We start from the raw sequence: 25,959 nt of genomic DNA on the forward strand, positions 1-25,959 counted from the left end.
TATTCCAAATTTGCCCCGATTTCCAATCTGTATTATACTGTCCCTGGTAACTAAAGGATAACTTGCCATAAGTAAGATATTCTCACATAAGCTTTATGCTAAGTAAACAGGAAATAATACATTGATAAGTTTAGTAAGGTAAGCAAACTGTGTTTTTGCAGCATATTTAAGTGTGATCTCTTATATTCACGGTGTGAAATCCCAGTCACATTGATCTTGGTGTTAAAACTCATCAGGATCCAGTGCCAATGGTTAACAATATACATCTTACTCAGGTTCCTATGCATACAAAATTCATATTGAAGAATGACTTTGGCATTTCAGAGCATCTTTTATTAGGTGGAAATAACAGTCTGAAGTATAAAGAGAGGCATTTCCAGTCAGCAGTGAAAAATTATATGCTATAGAGCTACAATAGAGAATTACAGGACTAAAGATCATTTTAAAATCTAGGTACACTTCAGAAAATTATTTGCATGTGTGTTGCTCGATTGACTTGTGTGTCTGCCTGTGTCTAATGTTTAGTTTTCCTTTTTAACAGGTAGAGAGAATTGTTGACAAGAGGAAAAACAAGAAGGGAAAGACAGAGTATTTGGTGCGATGGAAAGGATATGACAGTGAAGACGACACCTGGGAGCCAGAACAGCACCTTGTTAATTGTGAGGAATATATACATGAATTTAACAGGCGTCACAATGAAAAGCAAAAGGAAAGCACATTAACTAGGACAAATAGGACCTCTCCAAATAACGCCAGAAAACAAATTTCTAGGTCTACCAATAGTTCTTTTTCAAAGACTTCCACTAAATCTTTAGTTATGAGTAAAGACCACGAGTCAAAAAATAACCAACTCTTTACTGCCACACAGAAGTTCCGGAAAAACAATTCACCATCTCTTTCTGGAAGGAAAAATATGGACCTTGCGAAATCAGGTATTAAAATCCTAGTGCCCAAAAGTCCAATTAAGAGCCGGACAGCAGTTGATGGCTTCCAAAATGAAAGCCCTGATAAAATGGACCACACAGAGCAGGATCAAGAAGACTCTGTAGCACCTGAAGTAGCAGCAGAAAAACCCGTGGGAGCTTTATTAGGACCTGGTGCAGAGCGTGCCAGGATGGGGAGCCGACCAAGGATACATCCATTAGTGCCACAATTGCCAGTGCCAGTAACAGCCACAATTGCATCAGCATTAACAATAAATGGAAAAGGTAAGTGTACAAGTCAATCATTCTTATGTAGATTTTTCATTTGACTGATCCATTTTGCAAATAATATGCAAACAGATTACACGCTCTTGTTTCAGAAATGTTAAGTCTGGAGAACTTCACAGCTTTATTTTACATAACTGTATTACTACAAAGCCATTTCAAACTTTATTAGCCTTTGCTCTCTTCACAGAGATTTACTGGTATTTGTGTTTTCAGAACCACCATAAGATACATCTGTGTTTGCTTTGACATGCTTGGTTCATGTATTCAGTATACCATTTCCAGAGATAGCACCACTGCTTCTTGAAATAACATCAAAGACTAAAATGTGTTAAGAATATTAGAAATGTACATTGTGCAAATAAATGAATGATATGAGGAGGGATTTCTTATAATTTATCTATTTTACAATAAAAAAACTGGGAGAGTGATGTTGCTTAAAAACTGAAGTTGATGTTTCTTTCCAGTGAAAATTTGAGCCAGCTGTGGAGATACATACACCTTCTGCCTGGATTGAATTCTGTCATTGTTATATTTTATCAATATTTTGTTGTTTATACCTAATTTTGTATTGAGAGTCCATTTAGATTTAACGCCTGACTTGGCAATATTTCAGTAGTTACAGTGCGAGTGAATTAAGCTACATTTTTAATACCAAAGAAATCCAAACTGCTTCTTTGGTTGGATGGGAGGAAGCTATTAATTCCCTTCACCCTGATGAGAGACTGGTTTAATATGGTCATCATTCTGATGCCCCAAACATTTGTTTCCCATGACAGACTCAACATGTTGTTGTAAGCTTGCTTCTGAAGCTAAGTTCTCAAGTGTGATGTTCTCCTCAGATAAAATTCAGAGAGTAAAATCTGCAGATGTTCTTTGGTTGATGACTTGCTTGAAAAATATGGTGAAGACTATGTGAGAGGTTGAGTTGCTTGTCCCAATGTTGCTTGCATTCAGATTTTTATGAAAAAATCTCCCACGTGTCTGTAGTGGTCAAGAAGGAAGGAATGCTCTCCTGGAGCTGTGGTGTCAGGTCATGAACCAACCCCTTTTGCTGCAGATGAACTAGGTAACCATGGCAATGCACACATTAATGCCTCGAATATCCCTTCCTTTGCATGGGCTAAAGAGGAAATGTGTATCTCTGAGGATGTAAACAAAGCCAGAGGGGGGAAAAAGCAAGAGATGTCAGTGTGCAAGTTTCTTCTGCAGGTGAGATAGATAAGTGTTCACACATGTGATGGTTTCATGATAAATAATATGTGCTTTGGAGCACAGTGGAGTTGTTCCTATTGAAGTGATTGATTAGCACTGCCTTCAGCATCCTGGTTTTTGCCTGGAGGCATTCACAAAACCAAATAAACAAATAAAACAAAAAAACCAATCCCACACTACGCAACGGAAATAAAAAAGGACCTTCTTAAGTAGGTTAATAGCCTCCGAATTAAATCATTCCCACCAAACTTTCACTCTGGTAATGCTAGTGTAGCAAGGGCTTGTTACAGGGCACGAAATGGGATTTGAAAGTCCTGTACAGGAGTGATAGCGGCATGTAAAAGATTAGTGGAGGTGTATTAACCTATTTCACTGAGGTGTTGCAGTTCCCTTGTCACCACCTCCTTCATCTAATGCTGAAAGCTGTGCTTGCAATCACCAGAATACAAGATTTTCCTCCCACTGACATTTTCACAAGACACATTTTGTGGACCAAAACAGGAGGAACCAAGGAGATAGTCATGATGCATGGCTGCCCAAAGATACATGGCACATTTCTGCTTTTTTCTGCTCCTGGTGAGCTATTAACTGAGGTTTTCCTTTTCTCACAACACTGCTTCCAACCTGAGCTGTTCAGCTTGCTTGGAAATGGAAGCAAATTTCCTAATTTGTTATGGTTTTGCAAATAGACTCTCCTCTACAACTTTTCTGGGGTCCTGTCCAAACTGAGCAGTAAATCTCTGATTATAAGGCTTGGAAACAATGTCATGGAGGAATAATACCCAGATGTATTCAACATCTGTCTCTTTCCCTAGCATCTTAAAATTTCTGTGACAGAACTCTCTCTCATACAAGCCTGTGGTTCAACTCAGCTATTCTGCATTGGCAGATTGGACCTCCGTTCAGAAGGAAGCCAAGAACTAGCCTGGCCTTGGAGCTTAATAAGCTGACACATTTTCCTTCTCTTCATTAAAGCTGCACTCTGCTCTTTGCTGGTTTTATTTTTAATGTCACTCTGCTATTCATTGAAATGTAATAAGTAGACACTCCTCTTCCTCCCCTGCACCGGTTTCCAGCTGTTCAGAATCCTGTTCTGTTCCTTACTCAGGACATTCCCTCTGTCCTGACTGGACGCCTCATCACATTTTCAGCACTGTCAACACCTTAGGAATCACTTCAGAATTGCTAATTGTGCAGAAACTTCCTCAAATCTGTACCCTCATCTCTAGCTCTTCATGCACACCAGATCTGGCATATTAATAATGCAAATGATAGATCTGGCATTTGGAGCACTCTTTCCAAACTTCGCACCCCTTCCACGTACACCTTCTGTTAGTTTTAAGAGTTCTTACTGCCACGTGCTGTCAGGAAGATAAAAGCATATTTTGAGGAAAGTTTGTACTTGAGCCGATTCAGGAAATTTTTCTCAAAACATTTTTAGTGGGAAAAATCCGAATTAGTTAAAACAGAAATCATTAATTGGAAAACATAATTTTGAAGCATTCTAGGGAAATGCAAATTGCATTTCAAATCCATTTTAGACAGCTTTGATTGTCAAAGCTGATTTAGGTGTTGATTTTCTGTGAGTAAAATTGGAAAAATAAACATTAAAAATGTTAATATGAAAAAGATGTTCATGATGCTGAAACTCTTCAAAAATTTGTCAGTTCTTTGTGTGTTTTTTCCCCAGCCTCTTTTTTTTTTTTTTTTTTTTTATAATTAGAAAAAACCTCAAACATTGTATGCATCGGAGAATCACAGTTTTATGACTGGAATTACACCGAAATATCGGTATTATTGTAGCATCTAGTCATGTTTTCAGATGACAAACTGTCATGGCAGTTCTTGTTCCTAAGAATGGTCTTAGAAAAGGCAACTAGCAAATATTTAGATACATACGTAGAAGTGCTGGGAGAGTAAAGTAATAGTTGAATTTGCTCTGGTACTTGGTGGTTTCAGCGTACCAAAATCTAGCAGCTGTCCAGACCATATGTTTTAAGAAAACACATCATTGTATTGAATATTTCTATTTTAAAAGAGGCTTGGCCTTGAAACAAAGTTGATGGAGTAATATTCAATATACTAGCATATATTGGTGGCATATATACAAAGCAGGACTTTGTCACTGAATTATCACTTATGTGGTTCCAGTTTTTCTAAAAATCCTGTTACTAAATGCTGATAGAAGTGATCTATAAATGGAGGGATGAAATAGAAAAAAAACATCACCAAAAACTTCAATGTTGTGTAAGAGATTTTAATGGTACCTACAAGCAAGCTGTATTACTCAAAAGCAGGTAGGACCTTGTATCTGATATGAGGTTCAAATACATTTGAGATTTTTGAAAGCGTATTTCTTTAATCAAAATTGAATAACTTTGAAAATCCACTGCAAATTTTTTAAACGTAGTGTGCTTATAGCTATTCTAGGAATTTCTCTTCGGTAGAATGCACAAGAAGTGAAACTATGAAGGGAATCTGTGAGCCACGCAAGACCAAAGTTGTTTTCAGTTTTAGGAAGAGTTAAAACACGGAACTGGTTTTTCAACTCCTGCAAAACTTGAGTAGAAATTAGGTGAATTCCGTTGCTTGGCAAATTCTAGCTTTCTTTCTGTACATTTCTGGGTCTCTATGGTCACCAAGACTTCTGTTTGGCTAATGATGTCCAACATGTGGATGTTATTGAGAATAAATGGTACAAACAAGTTTTGTGTAGAAAGGCATGCAAACTTCTGGAAGCATAAAACAAGTGAGAAGCACCCACATAGCTGTATGTTATGTCACAATTAGAGCAATACAGGATGCTGTCCGGTGTGCATGAAAAGAAGAAATACAAGAAATGCATTGGATTATGTCGCTTTGCAAGATGAACAAGCACTGCTGTGTGTACGGTGGCATTAGCACCTCCCTCTTTGCACATGCTACTTCAGATGTGTCACTTGCATGAGCAATAGGCTGTCTGACAATAGAAAGATGACTGGAGTATATTGAACTGTGGGCAGCAAGGGTGTCTGCTGATTTTTCAGTTGAATGATGGTGCTGTTCTTGTCTTGAAACAATGGTACTGGCACCGAAAGAAAAGCCGGGCATCCTGAGAAAAATTATTGAGCTCACATTCTGTTTGTTACCCGTTCTCTCCATTATTCAAAACAGTTTGTGGAATTAAAACCTGCAGATTTGGAAGCCACTTTCAGTAACATAGAAAATGGTGCTTATTATTTGCTTAAGATTTTGCTGTGTTGCAAAATCATTGGGCCAGGGTCAGGAGGCCCTTGGGGAGAGTATTGCAGCTGATGAAGGCGTGTAGGGTGTGAACCAGACTAATTGTCCTCATAGACCACAAGTGATGCATATAACCCATCTGTAAAGCAAGAGGAAAGTCACAGAACTCACTCCTGTGGGAATTTGAGTGAACAGTACAAATAAAGGACAGTTGGGATGATGTGTTGCAGTTCTTCAGATTCCTGTTTAGCATTCTGAAAAGACAAGCAGCTCTGAGCACTCCTTTTATTTGTTTTTGTTATGTTTTGGTAGTAAAACATCATTCCAAAAAAAGCCTTGAGACAGGAACTTCCTTTTCCAGTATGTTTGTACATTGCACTTGGGTGGTGGTTTGATCTCTATGAAGTGATCTGGAAAGCAACCAAGCATTTTATTAGTGGAAACAAAAGCCAATTAAATGGGTTAAAGTCCTTTGTGAACCTGCCTAACTTTTGACATTACTGGTTAAACCGCATTGTTGAATGCAGCAGTGTGTAGTTTTGTATTTTTTCTATTGTGTCTGCATTTTGCAAATCGCTAATTCAGAGTAAAGCAGTTTTAATTTAATCAACCTTAGCTACCTTTGGGTTTTTTTCCTTAGAAGGTATATGTTGTTTAGAATTTACTTTTGAAGGTTTCTCATTATTACTTCTATTATGCACTATCTTGCATCAATTTTCCATCTGTTAAGTCATCTTCAATTTCTTTAGCTTCTCTCCTCTTAACTAAAATAATACTCTAAATTGTTAATTTGTATCTTTGTTTTTCTGCCATATCATACCTGCAAAAGCTTTAAGTATTGCGGTAGTCTGGATGGTGTGTATTATGTGGAAAATCAGTCTGTTATCCCATCCTTTCCTGGGTTTTGTACGTCACACACACACACACACACACACACACACACTTCTGCAGTTTCTGGTACGTGGTATACATCATTGTGCTTTACATGATTCTCCAGGATGGAGAACTTATGTGAAAGTCTTTCGTCTTCAAGATATACTGGTTTATGTCAATAGATTACTGTAATGACAAAGTAGGATTTAATTACAAGGCTTGTTTGAGTCTTAAGGCTGTCTTCCAGAGTATATAAGGAGTAAGTATCTGGTTTCTCGCTTTTTCTGCCTTTTGCTGTGTTTCACTGCCTTGAACTCAGATGCTGTGGATTTGGATGCCAGGTTTGTCTGTTTGAACACTGTTGGTGTGGATTTCTGATACAGCTGAAAAACTACTTTGGAAAGAATGAACCCATTCCTTTTGGTTGCTTCCCTAACCCCAATTCCACTGTGGCCAAATGTTCCTTTCAAGGCATTTTTATTTTTATCAGTGTGACAGAGAGGGAAAAGGTATGTCCTTGGAGACATATACACACAAGGTTGCATGCAACTTGCCCCAGAAAAATGAGTTCCCCTTTAATGGGATCTCTGGATTTTATCTATCTGTATATATGAAAGAAATTTCTCAAGAAATACTCAATTTGGACATAAAATTTTAAACCTCTGTTTACAGAAAAAATTTCTGTTATCTTCACCAACATTTGTATTGCATCTTCAGGCCCAGTGATAAGCCCCATGCTGTTAGCTGCACATTTCTACAGGCACTGCATCAATTTACAATAACTGAGGATCCAATCTCTGGGGTCTAAATCTCACGACTGCTCTGAGGGGGTCAATTATGATCAGCCATCACATATTCCTATTGTACTTGCATAAAGATCAAACAGAAGTGATTTCCCTGGACACATTTGTCATACCTGTCGTGGTAACATTGGGAAAGAAGTGCTGTGTGAAGCAAAAGTTCTCTTTGTGAGGCTCATTTTCAACCTATTTTACTTAGATCTCTGCAGAGAAAACATGGTAAAGATCAGACTGAATATGTCGACAGAAGTGTTGAACTGGTTGTTCATTTTTTTTCTTTCCACATTGTCAAAGTTGTGCAACTTTAAAACAGCTTTTGATAATACAGCAGAAGTGGGAAGTGCAATCAGAAATACTCACACAGTGTTTTTTACAGTGTGTTTTACTTTGGCGTAGTAACCATCAATGCTTTTTTGTCCCATGCTGTTTCCACTTTTGAGTGGAAACATCTTTCTTAAGACTCTGAAGTGGATTGAATGTAACTTTCCTAAGAAAATTGTCAATGTGGATCTGTGTTCTGTTGACAAGAAGATTAATCTTAATACGTTGACAAAAAAATCCATAAAACCTGGACAAAAATAGTCTTAGTATGGTTCATTATATACTTGAAAGGGGAGATGCTGAGAGTGCAGTTAAATTTTTTGCCAACAAAAGATCTCATAGGGAGGCTGTTATAGGTGGGGAAACATCACAGAATTAGTAAATGAGCTCTAATTTTTTTTTTCATTTAATCCTGGTAAAAGATAAAAAACCGATTTTAAAAAATGAATACTTTTTTTTATATATTTATTTTCACTCTTTACTTGGATAAGAGATGACAGACTTGTATTGAACAGGTGACTGCAAATACACTTTGTTTTATTATCAAGACTTAATGAAATACCAAGATCCTGTATTGCCTTGGGATATCTACTTCAGGTGCAAGTTGCCAAATTCAAACTGGGATCATCGTGATTCAGAACTAGTGCTGTGATTATTTCTACAATTCTTTTAAGTAACAGAAAATAAATATATAAGCAGTACATCTGTGCAACTGCAGTTTTTAAGATCAAGCATGAAGATGACTAGATGATCTTCTGTAGATACCGTTTATATCATAAGCACATTTAAGAATGCACACTCAAATTCCTTAAGCCAGAAGTCAACAATCAGTATATTCTGCTCTAGTTATTGTTTGCTTAATTTTGAAATATTAGGTTGTATATAAAGGAGATTTTAGTTTTTATTTGAGAAGTATTTATCATTTAAAATGCTTTAAAGCTTATTACGTTTTAGATGATTTTAAGAAACAAAGGCAAATCATAAACACTCGTGCTTTGAACTAGACTATTCTGTGTTCGAATGTATCTGAAAACTGGAAAATTCTAAGATTTAACTGGAAAAAGAGACCATCTTTCTATTGTATTGAGTTCTTTGAACACACCTGAAGCAGTAGATAAAGAAGTACAGAATGTCATTAATTTTCTTTGAAAATATTCCTTGAATGAAACAACTAAAGGAAGTAAGCAGGTTTGTGTCGAAAGACTGCTGAGAAACCGGCTGGGAAGATAGAAAGTGGAGGAGGCTTAATGGCTCATTTCAGTTGTGTCAGAAGCTTAGCAGTAGGATGTCCCAAGGCTCTGTAATAGGATCTGTGCTTATATATATGTATTATTGATCTCAAAAAAAAATAAAAATGCAGTGGTCAGTGGAGGTACAAAAACTTGCAGAGAGGCACATAGTTATTAAGATAGAAGAAAATTGAAACTTCAGAGGGATATATCTAAAGCTAAAACAGAAGCTATGTGGTGGAACAGCAGGGGAATAACTTGGACTGATCATTTTCCTTGCTGGCTCCTAAACTGGTTTTGAAGGCTGGGTGTGGATAGGAGTGCCTAAAGACTGTGGAGGATGACTTTGAGAAGCTTGGCTTAATATTGAGCTAAAGAAATTCTCAAGGTTTCTTTGCCACACACATTTGTCACTGTGCTTAAGTATAACCAAGTATGAATAACAAGGATTTGCTGGTCTAGTGTCTTCCATGCATTAGCACTGCTGTCCCACAGATTGCTGTGTCATTTTGAAGATGAGCTCAAATGAGAGAGAGGAAGTGGAAAAACTGGCTAGCTGCCTTCTCAGGCAGTTCCACATGAGAACCTTCTGAGTAGACTTGCTATGTATATATGGTTGGCAAATCTAGGATAAGCTACTGATGAATACTGGTGCAGTAGGAACAAAAGGGTGTTAAAAAAATTATACATCTGATGGGAATACTGAAAATATTGCATCTGATTATCTTAGAGAAGAATTAAATTAGAGATGTGATGAAATAATTACTGATGTTGGAAATTTTTGTTCTGGAATGAATTAATAAGACACAGACGTCAAAATAAATTGAAAGATGTCACATCCAAAGTAGATAGATAATGCCTTTTGATGAAGTTTCCATTTAGTTCTGAGAACAGCTTAAAGGTAATGATCATGTGAAAGAATTATAGGCATTTGTAAGGATAGCGGTACTAAACTGTGTTTGTAGGAATGAACATTATAGTTCTAGAAAAATAAGTCCACTTGCTGTAGAAGGAAGGAAACTTTCTGTGACAGACCTGAAAATTGTAATGCAGGGAGTTTTATATCTTGTCCTGCATTGCTAGCTGTTATTAGGTACAGAATGTTTCACTCAACTTTTATTTATGAAATTAATTTGTTCTGAACAAATACTGAGAGAATCTAATTATTTTCCTCTTAGAATATTAGGGTAGGCATTAGGAGAGTAAAAAGAAGGTGGAACTCTGGTCTAGGATGTACTGAGGCCTTACTGTGAGGGACCTGCAACCCCTTGGAGTCTAGGACTAGATGCCTGTATGTCCCCACATAGTGATGTGGACTACATCTTTGGTTACAGAGAACTGACATTTTTCCCATAATGTAGACCTTTTTCTCACTTCTGTTCCACATTTGCCTCTTTTCAGCATCAACAACTGCACCCACTTCTTGAACCACACCAAATAAGTAGCTAATAGCTAATATCTGTTGGAAATTGAAAACAGTGTCCTGTTGCTAACATATTCCAGTGGACAAGCTGTGAATTGGGACACTACCCTTTCTCTACTCCAGATCCATATTCTTTCCAACTTATTAAAAACAAAGAAACAAACAAAAAAAAACTCTTTTAAGAATTCCACCCATATTCATACCCATCCTTTAGAAAATGTTTAGAAAGCTGCATGAAATTATTTGGAAATAAATAATCCTTCCACTTCTGCAAAGTGTAGATGCTTTCAATAAACAGTACTGATTTACATTCATCCTTTTTGGTTTTGAAACAGCCGTCTCAGAAGACCCTCGAGTGTAAACAGATTTGTTGCACCGAGTTCTCCCCTAATCCTCATTTACCCCCTTTCCTCATTTTCTGGACAGATTTCAAAGTCAGCGGGCACTTTTTAGAAATATAGCAGTGAGTTGAAACCAACCATAAATGTAAAGCTAATTCTTATTTTATCAGACATAAAATTGTACTGGCATGGATAATTTAAAATTAATTTTCAACATATGGAAGGAATATCCTGCTAGGATTTCTCTTAAAGTTGGTAATACCATAAAGATGTATGTGTGGTGATGCAGGAAAACACCTCAGGGAAACTTTTTCTCATGTGAGTGCAAGTAGGAAAACTGTGTAATGTGGTAATAATTGATATCTGAAATAATGTACTGTGTGTCTGTGATTCATTGTTTATTTTTGTTTCTGAGTACAAAGAATGACTGATGATTCTATGTTCTTTAGTTTGGAAAACCATCTATTTTTACTTTGTGCGAATGTGTAGGCAATTAGCTTGAAAACCTGTTTAAAATGCTCAGAAGTTTATACTAAGCAGAAGTTACATCTTTGATTAGCATCACTGAGATAGTGAGGTGTTTTATTTCCTTCTTTCTTTATTTTGTATGTTGACGGTGCTTTAACTTCTGTCAGCTTTAGAGGTTCCTGCAGTCAGTCAGTTAAGTCAGGGGAGTGTGTTGTTCTTTTTAAATATCCTTTCTAATCTCAAACAATATTAGAGCAATAATAAAAATAATAGAAATGGAAGAATTATATTTAATCATATTGCTTATGTCATGTTCTTGTAGGAAGTGGTATGTTTTCCATTAAAAAAAAAACAAACAACAAAGTATTTTATAATACACTTAAAATAAGAGAATGGGCTTTTTGTAAATGATCCTGTAGTAAAACACATTTTGAGCAGCCACTCCATTAGTAAGATCAATATGGCTCAAAATTCAGGATCTATTCTGGAATAAGTACTCTGAAATGAGAGTTATCTGAACTTGATTTATTTTTACTTGATGTTTCTACCTGATGTTTCTAAGATTCAGAAAAAAATGCTTATTTCAAAGATTTTCTCTTCCTTTCTGGAATGCTAGATTCAACAACCTTTTAGATGCTGTAAAGTAAAAGAAAAAAAAGAACAACTATATTATGCTTAATGTGCTTTTAATGCAATGGATAAAATTATTCAAGCACAAGCACTTTTAAGACACATGGCAAATCAATGGTATGATTTTTGTCACAGTAATTTTTTCCCCCCAGCTGACAATTTAGATACTTCCAAGTCTATTAGCTTGACAGGAAAGCACTGGTGCTCTGGACCTCTGGAAATCAGACTTTGTTTGCATTTCCAAATACAGAGTCTTAGCTGGCATTAAAGGTTGAGCTTTAAGTCTTCTTCTAAAGTAATACAAGTTAAAACAAACATTATCCACAACTGTTCTTTATTGTTTGGCTTGCCTTAAAGCTTTGAAGAAGAAAGTGAACTTGATTCACTGAGAGCAAAAGGTATTTTGATCTGAATTCCTTTCTGTTCTGGTATTAAATTATATTTTAAAAAAAAAAAAAAAGTTCTTAAAAGAAAAGTTTGGATTTAGTCAGTTCCCCATTCTCCCCCCCCCCCCCCCCCCCCGTTCTTTTAATTTATTACTTTGCTTTCTATTTTTGAATTCCTGGTATACAGTCTGATATCTAATTAATTTATATCCTATTTGTTTTAGATTGACAGGTGCAATTTAGGCCTCAATGAAATTAATGAATCTCTCTAGATTCTTTGCAATTCAAGTATAATATTTGTTCAGTGCCTGTCTAAAGAAACTTACTGCAATATTGTGTATTATAAATTACAAATCCAGCAGAGTAATGTAATACAGATAGGTGATATATATATCCATATGTTCAGATTAAAGGCAGGGAGGGAAAATACTTAACAAAATATATTTCCTAATAAATCTTTGTAGAAGTCATTCAGTCTGTAGTTGACCTGGCAGTAGCATCCCTATATCTCTTCTGTAATTTTCTCTTGTATTTTAGTATTTAGCCAGGTTAATAATAAGGCTTGCTATGATCTTCCAACTTCATGATGAAATATTAGGATGTTTCATGTGGATTTCGTTGTTGTTTGAGGGGTGTGGGTACACTTACATATTAATCTGTGTTTCTATTATAAGGCTGCCCGTAGAGGTTGTGGATGGCCCATCTCTATTGATATTTAAGGTCAGATTGAATGGGGACCTGGGCAATCTGATCTTGTACTTGGACCTAGTGATTGGCAACCCTGCCTGTGGCAGGGAAGTTGGGAGCTAATCCTTGAGGTCCCTTTCAACCCAAGTCATTCTATGATTCTATGATAAGTACATCAAATAATTTTTTCTGTGGACCTAAAATAACTCAAAGAAATCCATTATAGTGAGTCAGTTTTTGAATGATTTTTCTTTTTCTTTTTTCAATTTGACTACTTACTGCTCTCTCTACAACACTTTTACTCAATTGTGCTAATTTTTTTTTCCTAGCCTCTCACCAAAACATGTTGTAAGCCCAGCACATTTGCTAGGGAAGAGTGACTTGCACAAGGGCTGGTTTGGCAGTTCTCTTTCAGGATGGGGAGTCATAGAATTACAGAACAGCTTGGGCTGGAAGGTACCTCAAAGACCATCTAGTTCCACCCTCCTGCTTTGGGTAGGTTTGCCAACCCCTCAATTAGGCACCAGATAAGGTTGCCCAAGGCCCCATCCAACCTGACCTTGAACACCTCCAGTGATGGCCCTTCAGAGGGCTGTTGGGGTCTTTGAATGGAAGCTTAGATACACCAGTATCCCAAGGAATCCTTGAAAGTCACAGAGGATTTTTGTTTCTTGCATTGTGATAGTTATGCAGTTATTGTATGTTTTTAAAGTGCTTGTGTATAAGCCGGTAACTACCTTGCTAAGTGTTCAGTATTCACAGATACTCCTGCAAGCCTGCTCTGATTGTATTATTGCTTTAGTTACAAGGAGAGAAACGTTTCTCAAGTGTCTGAGGTTACGTATATAAGTTGGTTTGTTTTTGGATTTTTTTTTTTTTTTACATAAAGAATTTGGAGAAAACTGGAAATTGCTATGAGATCCTAGAAATGCTCTGCCCAGTACTTATCTTACTTCAGTTCAGTTAAATTTTAGTTGTACCTGTTTATATCAGTTATACTGTGAAGTAAAAGTTTTGTTTAAATCAACAAATTAAATGCTATACTACAGCAATGATAAATATACTATAAAAATGCTATGCTAAAGCACTGATAAAGTTTTTAACACTCAGGCATATAGTCATTTGTTTGAAATCATGTGTTTCCAGGTTACACAGTTTGCTTGGCAGCCTCCAGTAATTTCTGCAGACCTGTTGAGACCTTTTAGCATTCTGGATATATCAGGGAGGAGAAAAATAATGATGCAAGCTGATCTTCTCAAAGGCACTTTGAGTTGGATAAAATCACTCAAATAACAGTGGTCTCAGAATCTCAGATAACAGCGGCACATTTAAACAAAACCTAAATTTTGCTTTCTGCCCCTTAATGATGTTTTGATAAGGCTCCTTATGATAAAATTAGAGTGCCAATTGTAATCAGTGGAATACTCACACTAAGACATTTTTATTTTTTATTTACCTACATCATTTACCATTGAAATGTCTAGAGAGAATGTTAAAATTCTATAGTGATACAACTATAACTATGTGAACTTTTATCATTCTTAATCATGAGAACTTTGGGTGTGAGCCTTCTTGAGATGCTCTTAGTTTGATAAAAGATATAATTTCTTTTTTTATCTTAACATTTGACCGCACATAGTAGACAGCATTGTCTCACACAGTATTCTCCTGAGGAAGCTGGCAATGCATGGCTTGGACAGGTACACTCTTTACTGGGTAAAGAACTTGCTGAATGGCAGGGCCCAGAGAATAATGGTGAATGCAGTTAAATCTAGCTGGTGACTGGACATAATTGGTGTTTCCCAGGGATTAGTACTGGGACCTGTCCTCTTCAGTATCTTTTGATGACCTGGACAAGGAGGTTCAGTGCACCCTCAGTAAGTTTGCTGAAGATATCAACTTGGAAGGAAGTGTTGATGTCCCTAAAGGAAGAAAGGACCTACAGAGGGATGGGCTGGACAGCTGGGCTGAAGCCAATAGGATGAACTTCAACAAGACCAAGTGCCATGTCCTGCAGTTTAGCCACAAGAACCGCACACGATGCTGCAGGCTTGGGGCAGAGTGGCTGGAAGGCTATGTGGAAGAAATGGACCTGGGGGTGTTGGTCTATTCTCAGCTGAGCATAAGCCAGCGGTGTACCCAGGTGGCCAAGTCCAGAAGTTCAGTGGCATCCTGACTTGTATCAGAAATGGTGTAGCCAGCAGGAGCAAGGAAGTGATAAGCAGGGAGGCTGCTAGCAGGAACAGCTGCCACATGCTTCCTGCAACAACTGCATGCTCTTTATGGCAGCAGCAGCTCTGCTAGGCCCCTTGCTCCCTCAGCAAGGCTAGTAGCCCAAGGATGGATAGTGTGTGCACGGAGCAGCTGTTGCTGATAGAAGAAATGGAAGGCTGAGTTATTTTTATGGGAGAGGGTGAGGGAAGGTTAAGGGCATCCTCCCACAGAGTGTACAAGGTGATGGTCTTGTATGGGGGTGCAGGGAGCACCTGGAAACTCTGGAAAGAGGGAGGCAAGAGAACCATAATAGTTGGATGTATGTGCAGTAACTGCTGGATTGTGGCATGCAAGGTTGTAATGACAAAATAAGTCATTTTTATTGTACTATTGTATGTGGAATTAGCCTCAGTGTATCAGCGTATGTGGATATGTACGACTCTCCTCTATTTAAAGGAAAAATATTGATTAAAGGGAATGCTCAGCAGTCTCAGAGACTAGTTGTGTTGTAGGGAGGATCAAGAGAGGAGAATGTTTTATAGTATTTGGCTTCTTTTTAAATTATGTCTTGTGTGTCTGTAGTGATAAGATGTTCTTTTAAGTGATAACCTTCTACAAAGTCTTGGTAGGAGTTTAGACTTCTCAGTGAATGGAGATTTATGGTCATGATTCAGGCAGAATTGCACAAAAACTCAATATGGAAGCTATGTGCAATATCATACAGAATCATACAATGCCAAGTTTGCACAACAGTATTCCTGACATACCTTATAGTAAGAATTCTTGCCTCTATTTTCCTTTGTATAAACACAGGAAGATACACTAGGCACTTCTTGGTTAACCATAGGTCACGGAGTCTGTCTATCAAATGTGCTCTACATTTGGAATGCCTTTTTTTTTTTTTAATAACATTTGAATCAAAAGACATTGAGGTCATCTAGTCTGCACTCCAGTGTATTACGAGTCATTACATTTCATCACTTGCTGCTATACCCTGAGTTAGCCTAGTGTATTACCAGTCTCTGGAGACTAGATTTTTGTTTGTCATTTAATGCTGAATAGCAGGGAGTTGATTAGAAAAAATATGCTGAGATGAAAATACTTGTTTTGTGTGTCATGTTCTGCATAACATCTTGAGAGGATGCCATCTGCTTCTGAATAAATAAATAAACTGGATTCCTATTAAAAGAGCTTCCTTGAACAGTAGCTTATGTTTCAGCCATGTACACATAGCCTGGCCCTTTTAGTGTACCCTCCAAACACTTACTTCTGGCAACTTCCACTCTTCCCACAAAGATCCAGGCAGATTGCTCTGCCTCCCTCAATGTCGTAGTATGCTGACAATGTAAAAATGTGTAGGCTGGTTATTAAAACGTCTGCTGGAGTCATGCTGTTAAAAGGCTGTCTCTCACTGTTAGCAAATTCTTACTTCAATGTCCTTTTCAACTAAGTAATAGAGGTGTGTTCAGGCAATCCCTTGCTGAACCTCCTGCAGCTCAATCTGTGGATTTTCTCCGGCATGTAAAAGTAGACTTTGCATGAGCAGCTTTATGAATACAAGAGAAATATAGATTTTCTTCTTTATATGTATATTTATTTTTATTATTATTATTATTATTTTTCTTTTTAATGAGGGTTGGTTGGATGTGTTTTGTTTTCTTGTGGCCTTTTTGTGTTTTGTTTTGGTTTTGTTGCAATTGTCCATAAGGTAGCATATGAGCAGAGGCATTTTTCAATTTTACATGTCAAACTGAATTGTAGCCTGGAATGACTTTTGCAGGTCCTCCAGGGAAGGGAGATTCAATGTGAACTTATTTGGAGATTGAAGGCCTTACAAACACTGCATTTTTTCTTGAACCATCTAGGCTATGGGTGTTCTGTAAAAGTGAAGGTATTATTCAGATTTCAAATATTTGGAAGTTGTTTTCAGGAATATCCCCAGGTTCCCTGTGCTGAACACTCAGAAGAATGAAAAAGCTCCAGACAAAAAGTAATAAGGTTTTTCTTCCTGTTGCTGAAGTGTTTTCCCTAATTTTTTTGTCTACCTTCCCTAATTCTGTTGAACATAACTCCTTCAAATCTTTGTTCTGTACTGTTGACTTGAGGGGAAGAAGAAATACAGCCATAGATTCATGTTAGGCAACCTAGCCCGTGTCATCTTTACTGATTCTCTCCATTTAACATTGTGGTTAAACATCAAGTAAAAGTGCTTCCAAGACAGGATGCAGAATGCCTTTTATTCTGTCTGTCTTTTCCTCTTATCACTCCATGCTTTTGCCTGCTTATTTCTGTCTGTATTCTTAATTGATGCCAGCCACTTAAAGGGCCTGAGTAGGAGCTGAAACAAGGAGGAGGTGGGCTCAGTAAGACCTGTAAATTGGCATTGCTGCTTACAGAAGTGTACCCTTGATGTTTGTTTGAAAATATCTTCTTTTTCTCTGCTCAAAAAATGTAGTACAGTTGTTGAGAGTGGTAAAGAACAGCTGGGCAAAGGCCAGAGAATAAAAAATACAAAGATAATGCTGAGGTCCCCTAATCAACTATCTCTTAGTTGCTTCTCTTAACTCCTGCACAAGATACAAATCTGTTACCTCTTTCTTAGAAGCAAGAGGTATTACCAAGCAGTTTCTTCAATTGCAGGCAGTATGTAATCTGTTAACATAAAAACCTCTGAACTGGGTTTTATGTCTCTAGAAAGAATGCTTCATTCCTCAACTAAGCTATTACAGAGTCTTTTTAATGCAGACAGACAAAGCAGAGACATTTAATGCCTTTCTTTGCCTCCATCTTCAGTACTGACGATGGGCACCGGGACCCCTGGAGCTCTGAGTTGCATGACTGTGACTACAGTAACAATTCCTAGCCAATCCCAAATTTGAACACTATTGGCTGTTTCAGCTGGATGCATAGAAGCCTATAGGGCCCAATGGAATTCATCTCGGTATACTCCCAAGAGCTGGCTGATGTCATCACAAGAACCCCTTCAATTATTTTTCAATAATCGAGGGAATCTGGGGAGATCTCAGTCAACTGGAAGCTGGTGAATGCTGTCCTGGTTTTCAGGACCCAGGTAATTACAGGTCTGTCACTCTCACTTTGATTCCTAGCGAAATTATGGAAAAAGATATTCTGGAAGTTATTGAAAAATACCTGAAAGTCAATGCATTCATTAGCCACAGCCAACATGGGTTCAGACAGGGAAAGAAAGTCCTCTTTAACAAAACTGTCTCCTTTTATGTCCAGGTTACTCATTTAGTTGACAAAGGGAAGCCAGTTGAGGTGTGTGTTTGGATTACTGAAAACCTTTTAATGCTGTTTCTCACAATATCCTTCTGAACAAAATGTCCAGCATATAGATAGACAAAAATATGTGATGACTGAATAATTAGTTGATAAGCTGAAAGGATTGTAGTAAATAGGGTTACATCAGGCTGGTTGCCAGTCCACTAGCAGGGCTCCATTTTAGGGCTGATTCTCTTCAATGGTTCCAGTATTTCTGAAGGTATACTAGGTAAGTTTCCTATGGGAGTTGGACTTGATGGACCTTATGGGTCCCTTCCAACTGAGGATACTCCACAACATTTCCTAGCCATCCACACTCATCTCATTGGCAGCTGTATCCCTATGGATGAAAAGAAAGAAAGCAACTGACCTGAAACTTTGTTTCAGCCTAGAATTTTATAATTCAGTAGCAGCAGAATGTGACTTGGGGTCATTTGTTAATAAGATGTTTTGAAACTGCCTGATGAAGAAAGATGCCATTTAACACACTAGACTAGTGTGACAGCAGGTCACAGAAAGAAGCTAAATAAATTTTAAAAAGCAGTATTTAACATACAAATATGTCCCAGTCCTTTACTCTGCTCAATAATAGGATTAATTGCTAAGATCTAGTAGGGAGTTGAATGAACAGAGTACATTAGGTTGTATGTGACTATTAAAAAAAGTTGGGTGATTCAGTCTTGTGTTGAACATTCTATTTTTTTATTCTGTTCCTCAGCAGACATTCAGACATCTTCCTAAGGGTTGCTTGGGGCTTGATTACAGTATCTCCAAGGCATGGTTGTCCTGTGTTTGCCTCATTATCACAGAATCATAGAAGTTGGAAGGGACCTCTGGAGATTGTCCAACTCTCCTCTAAAGCAAGTTCCCTACAGTGGGTTGCACAGGAAAACATCCAGACAGGTTTTGAATGTCTCTAGAGAAGAAGAATCCACAGCCTCTCTAGGCATCTTGCTACAGTGCTGCCTTTCATTCATTTTTAACTGAATATCTAATCAGAATTTCCCTGGTTACAACATGTTTCCATTACTTCTCATTCTCATGTGCACCTCCAAGAAGAGCATGGTTCTACTTCTCACATACCAGAGGCACATTAAGTGCTTCTTTCTAATGTGAATGTGTCATGCTATCCTACATGCACCATAAGAAGCAAAATCAGTACGGTTTTTGCTTTTGCTTGTTCTCTTTTCAAAAGTCTGTTTTTTAGGAGAATAGGCAATTTTTCAGTTCTGATAATCTCCCACCTACCTCATCAAATTTTCAAATTGAGCATGCAAACTGTATTCAAGACCATGTTTTTGTTCCAGTATTGGCCACTGTTTGAGTCATTTGATTATTTGAACTTGTAGCCTCACAGTTTTGGAGAATTGGAGAGCTCAATAAAGCTCCATTTAAAGATGTTGTTACCAGACAGGAATTCCATGTTGTGTGTTCTGGAATCAGTTTAAATCTTTTGCAAAGTTAAGGTTTCCATTGGCTCTGTCATTAGTGGAATGGATTTCTACCAACAGTTTCAAACTAACAAGACGGTGTGTATTTACAGAATGCCTGCCAGTTTAACACTTTCTCTCCACTTAGAAATAACTAGTATCTTAAGCTTAAGAGCTATATAGAACAGAGTGTGGCTGAAGCAATAAATATCAGCCTTTGCTCATGTTATAATAGTACTGGAACCAGGGTGACCCATGTGGAAAACTTATGGATATTATTAGAGCTACAAGATGGACTAAAGGACATGCTGATGAGCTTCATCTCTGCTTGAACTGAGATTGGATAGAACAAGTGTTTCTTTTCCCCAACAGGGATTTTATAACCCTTTATTAAAATACTTCCATAATGGGGATTAGACCTTCTCTAACTCAGCTCTTTCTTTCTGCAATATAAACCAACGCTATTCAGTAGTGTTTCTTTCAACGAACAATTCACATATGACTTTCATCTGCAGTAGAACAACTGTTGGAGATCTGTAGTTCCTTTTTCTACAGATTAAATATACACTATTCCTTTCATCTTTCCTCTTTATCTCATTTTCAGTTTTCTTATCGTTGTTCTTCAACTGTGAACTGTCCAAAGTATTTATATTTAGAAATGTTGCCCAAAACTGGATTGTTTCAGCAGATACTTCACAAGAATGTAGCAGAATGCATTATCTCTTTGCACGAGTGAAATTTCCTTACCAATGTGCCTCAGAATAGGGCTTTGCCCTTCTTTTTGCATGATGCTGCTAACTGGTGTACACTTTGCAATTGATCACAACTGAACAGGCTTTTCCGTGTTGTGCTTCTTAGTCTTTGAATCCACATTTTCCCATGCATACTTTATTTTTATTTCAGTAGGAATAAAAGTTTACTCCTCAAGATGTCTCCCAAATCCAGCACTATAACCGGTCCTTCTAAAAGCTTGTGGTCCTTTCATTTTTATGTAACCTATGAATTTCATAAATGTGCTTTCTCTCACATTTTCCAAGTCTTGAATGAAAAAAATATTAGTTGGTCCCTAGACAAACCTTTGCATTAGAGACTTATTTTTCAGTTTGATAATTTATAAATAAGAATGTTTTTTTATTTATTTTTTCAACCATATGCCTCTTCCCACCTCTCAGTTATTGCCACCCTTAGACGATCTTTCTTCTTGTGGCCACCAAAACCAAAAGCATCTTTTTGTTTTATTTTTTTTCTTTTACTTGATTTCAGGGAGCCTGCAAATATTGGCTTGTGTATGGGGTGGTTTTGGTTTTTGGTTGGTTTTTAATACCCTATTTGCATGTACTACACTAGTAAACATGGGTGATATATGCCCCTAGGAGAATAAAATGTATTTCTTCATCCTCTCTCACACTCTTCTCTGGTGATGGGCGAGGTGGTTGGGTTTTTCTTGTTGAAAACTGGCACCACCAAGACCCAGTATTTCACTGTCTCCATTCAGACCTGAGCTGCAGTCACTCTTCTACCCTTTCTAGAAAAGACTAGTGCTCTTGGGTTCAAGTTGTGACTGCTCCTCTGAGATCTTTCTGTGCGTGGTCCTTCTCATACCACAGTCACAGTGCTTAATTTTCCCACATGCTCTCCACTATTTGTACTGTAACTTTGCAAGTAAAAAATGAGCGATTTCTCATATATTGAATTTGTTTCAGGTGGTGGTCCCTACCTTGTTTGTTTGTTTGTTTTTTAAACAGTTCTAGAGTTATTTTAGCTTCTTCTCTCTGTGAAGGTAAATGATTCAGACTCACACACATTAGTTAGTAGCCTCATTACTGGGCTTCAGCTCATTTAAAGGCTGTGATTTAGAGGCAAGAGGGGAATACTCATCTCAAAATATTCTGTTAAATCTATGTAATACTAGAATAAGTATTGAGCATGTGTGGGTGGTGAGATGTGTTCATAGCATGGTGGTCTTCAGAGGGCAGTGGCATTGTTAGCTGAGCATCAGTTGGCAGGTAGTGATTGCATTATGACTGTATATATTGTTATTATTGCATATTTGTTTCCACTTTCCTCTTCTGTTTTAGTAAATAGTTTTTATCTCAACCCATGAGTTCTATTTTGTTTCCAGTTCTCTCCCTCATCCCACTTGGGTGATGTAGCAAATGACTGTGTGGTGCTGTGCTTTTTCTGGGTTAACCCACAGCACCCAACCTAGGGCACAAATGGTGGAGATAATGACAGATCGACTCTAGTGTGTTAAAATGAAATTGTTAGAAGTGTTTTAGTAGTTTAATAATTTTTGTTATATTTGTTATATTTTCGGAGATCTGTCAGAGCTTTTTCTTGAAAACATATTGCTTACTGTATATGAAACCAGTTGCCCTGTTTATAATCTCCAGAGGCTGGGTTGAAGATATCATTTTCTTACATGCTGTAACACTGAACAGGATACTAATCTAGCATTTGTATTTGATACTGTAGTCCTCTTCAGACTTTGGAAACCATTCATAATTTCACTCATTGCTTTTTTTCCTTGGGAAGCCAGGCTATGTGGGAGACAAGCAGGAATATTCAAACCGGCACATTGCTATTAGCTATGAGATATGGTTTAGTGTTTTGCTGTAGCTATGGCAATGGGAGGATGGTTGCACTAGATGATCTTGTAGGTCCTTTCCAGCCTTGTGATTCTATGATTCTATAATTCTATGTCCACTAAATATGCTTCAGATTTTGTTTAAAAACTATTTACAACTTTCCCCGAGGGATCTGCCCTGAAACTGGATAGTTATGAGTGGTATAGAGTGTGGGACGGCATAGGAAGGTACCTAGGACAGGAAGCACCCTCAGTATTTTGGAACATTAAGTAGCTGCCTACCTTGCCTAGATTCTCAGAAGACCCGTAACTTGTGGAACTGTTAAGAGAACAGCCAGTGCCAATCACTACCACAACAGTGCACCAGTGGCAATATCACACCAACCAGGACTCCCTGATTCCCATTCATCAGCTGATTTGTCAGCTGGAGAGCCAAGGAGTAATCAGCAAGACTCGCTCATCCTTCAGTAGTCCCATATGGCCAGTGTAAAAGTCCAACAGAGAGTGGAGGCTAGCAGTGGACTACTGTGGCCTGAACAAAGTCACACCACTTCTAAGCACAGTTGTACCAGACACACTAGAACACCAGTATCAGCTGGAGTCAATGGTAGCCAAGTGGTATGCCACGACTGACATCGCCAGTGCCTTTTTCTCAGTCTCTCTAGCACCAAGAATGCAGGCCACAGTTTGCTTTTACTTGGAGGGCCAATCATTACACCTGGAATTGACTGCCCCAGGAGTTGAAACAGCATTACCATTTGACATGGGCTGATCCAGACTGCACTGGCAGAGGAGGAAGCTCATGAACATCTGTAATACATTGATGACATAATTGTGTGAGGCAACACAACAGAGAAAGTTTCTGAGAAAGGGAAGAAAATAATTTGAACCCCTCTGGAAGCCAGTTTTGCTATAAAGCAAAGCAAAGACAAGGAACCAGCATAGGAGGTCAGCTACTAAGGAATGAAATGGCAAGATGGATATCGTCAGATCCCCATGGATGTGATCAGTAAAATAACTGCCATGTCTCCACCAACTAGCAAAAAGGAAACACAAACTTTCTTAGGTGCAGGAGAATGCATATTCCAGAATACAGTCTGACTGAGTAACCTAGGAGAATGATTTTCCATGTAATCTGAGCAAACGCAAGAATGGTGTGGTATTAAAACTTTTGGCTGGAATCAGGACAGCGTAGTAATTACGTATGGTCTACAAAATGCAGGGTGTTTTAAGAGGAAAGAAAATGGTTCTAACAGTTATTGTTGGCAGAAATTCTCAGATTGTGTATCTCTTCAGTGCTGTCTGACAACACAAATGAAAAAACATTTTGGACCCAGATTCAGTATTACATACACAAATAATATAGTTTGGTCTTGTTGGGCGCTAGAGTAGTTTACATTACAGAATATAAAATTACCAATTTTATAGGCTTCTTCCGGTAACCTGCAGTAATACATAACTAATTTTAGCATTCCTGTGATTTAGATTTTTGGCTTAAAATAAGCAAATACATAGGACATAGAGCCTTTTCATTATCACATAGTTTATGTTACAAGGTGTAGGGGAACTGCTGAGTCACAGTCTGAACCACTGATTGATCTCCTGAGGCAAGGACTCAGTTAGCCCTGGGAGCACAGGTGAAGGCAATTCAGCTGTGTGATGAGATCAGCTGTGTGACCAGAAGGGGTGGAGCCTGGCTGCACCTCTCCTAGACCCCATTTAAGGGCTGACTGCCGCTGGAGAAGGGTTTCTTTCTGAAGATCACTCTCTTTGGAGCTTTTTACTGTAATCCTTGGATGTGGGTGAACATTTTATTTTTTATTATCTCTTTCAACTGTGATAATCTTTCTAATTATACAGCCTATAAATGCCATCCTAACCATCCCACTCTGCTAATTGTATGTTTGTTGATTATACATGAGGGCAAATAGATATGTTATTTCTTTCTGGGCTTTTGTCCATTTCCACTGTAAGCATTCAATAAAGTCACTGGCAGGTGTTAGATTTTTCTCACAATTAAACTTGGTGTACTTCTGATGGTTAATTGCTTTATCGCCACTTGGATAGTTTACTATGTTCAGATCTTTTGGTAACGGTGCCAGTGTGCCCCTCAGAGCTCTTTTTTATGTTTTAACAAGAAGTTGCATTTTGCTCCTTAAGAAATGTGGATATGATTGGAGAGTATAATTTGTTTTTCTTTAAAATCAACATATTCTTTTGCAGTTGAGGCAGATCACACGTTACAATCCTATACCACTGCTGCTCAAACAAAAAAGCCCTTCTTCAGATTTGTACATTTTATTTTCTGTGTGCTATTTTTTCTTTCTTTCTTTTTTTTTTTTTTTTTTTGTTCTAGTTTTTCAATACAATCTCTGGAGCAAGGCTTTGTTCTGGAATCCTAATAGGTTGCTTGGATCTATTTGCTTGTTTGTTCCTCTCTCTATGTAAAACAATTTTTTCAGTTGCTGTGGGGTGAAAAGGTGCAGGTAACAGCAGCAGGGTAGAAATGAAAGCTGCAGAAAACACATTACTCTTTCTCATTTCTAGTGTACTTGATAGGATTTAAACAATGAGTATCGCTAAGATGACAAAACGCATTTAATAAGAGTGCAGCAGGTTTCACTGGGTGAAACTGCAGTAAAACATCACCTGTTTTAAAAGCTCACTCTCTAAGTCTACCTAAATTTCTTGAGCAGGAGGTAGCTGGGCTTCACTGTTGATTGTTGTTCCACAGCTCCCTTGTTTTGCCCCCTAATTCTAGTGCAAAGCTATATGAAAGGCTGTTCCTCACTTGACTTGTTTAGTCTTTGGTCTTTAAAATGTTTAAATTTCTCTGGGATGTCAATAACTGTGGTTGGGTTATATTTGTTTGTACCTCTCCATTGCGAATAGTTTCAAGTTTTAAATTGCGAAGCAGACAAACTGCTAAGAGGCAAGTCATTTGATGTGTAGAAAGAAGGGACTTGTAGAGGAAAGGGATGCATAGAATGGGTGTTTTTGAGCATCTTTCTCATAGCATTGTACATTTTTATAAAGAGGAATTTCAAAGATAAGAGTTCTGTTGACCAAACCAGTTTGCTTGAATTATCCATGATTCTGTCACATTAATTTTATTCTAGCCCTTACAAGCTTTGCAGAGCTAACAGCACATCCACTCTTCACTGCTGTGGTGGGTAGGACTGCCATAATTGTGGTGCTGCTGTAACTCATATTTGTGATCTTGCATCTTGAAAAGTAATATTTGGTGTGTTCCTACTTGCATTGGAGTATTTTCCTCTCAGTCTCATGTTTGCGTTTGTTTTCCTCATACGAATTATTTGCTGATTGATTCCAAGGAACTTGCAATAAGGGCATGGACACTTGCTCTCATGACTGATTTTCAAAATCCATCAGGTGTGCGATAAATGCATATATGCAGAGAAACTTGTACGTGCTTCTGATTGTTTACACAGAATTATATTCCTGTTGCTGTTTCACGGTGATACTTACTAATATGTACTTTACAGTATTTTATAAAAGAAAATGGGTCTTAATGTGGTCACACTGTTAAATATTAGCCAAGAAGCTAGTCTTTTCCAAGTGATAACTAAAGCAATTTTTAAAATGTCAAGTGTAAGTTAAATAAGCCAATTTTAAATTAATT

General features: G+C 37.7%; 1 protein-coding gene across 9 annotated transcripts in view; it reads left to right on the forward strand.

Annotated features, from left to right (window-relative positions):
- The window catches only part of CDYL (chromodomain Y like), a 99,828-nt gene that overhangs the window by 45,587 nt on the left and 28,282 nt on the right, over positions 1-25,959 (forward strand). For 6 of the 9 annotated variants that reach the window (XM_015854619.1, XM_015854621.1, XM_015854622.1 and 3 more), the window contains one exon: positions 542-1,208. In XM_015854619.1, coding sequence (XP_015710105.1) covers positions 818-1,208 — 391 coding nt within the window. In that variant the 5' untranslated portion in view covers positions 542-817. Of the gene's footprint in view, positions 1-541; positions 1,209-18,008; positions 18,098-24,062; positions 24,115-25,959 lie in introns of those variants that run through there. The other 3 variants (XM_032442484.1, XM_032442485.1, XM_032442487.1) reach the window with 3 other exon arrangements.

The sequence above is a fragment of the Coturnix japonica genome, chromosome 2, assembly GCF_001577835.2.
Source record: "Coturnix japonica isolate 7356 chromosome 2, Coturnix japonica 2.1, whole genome shotgun sequence".
NCBI lineage: Eukaryota > Metazoa > Chordata > Aves > Galliformes > Phasianidae > Coturnix > Coturnix japonica.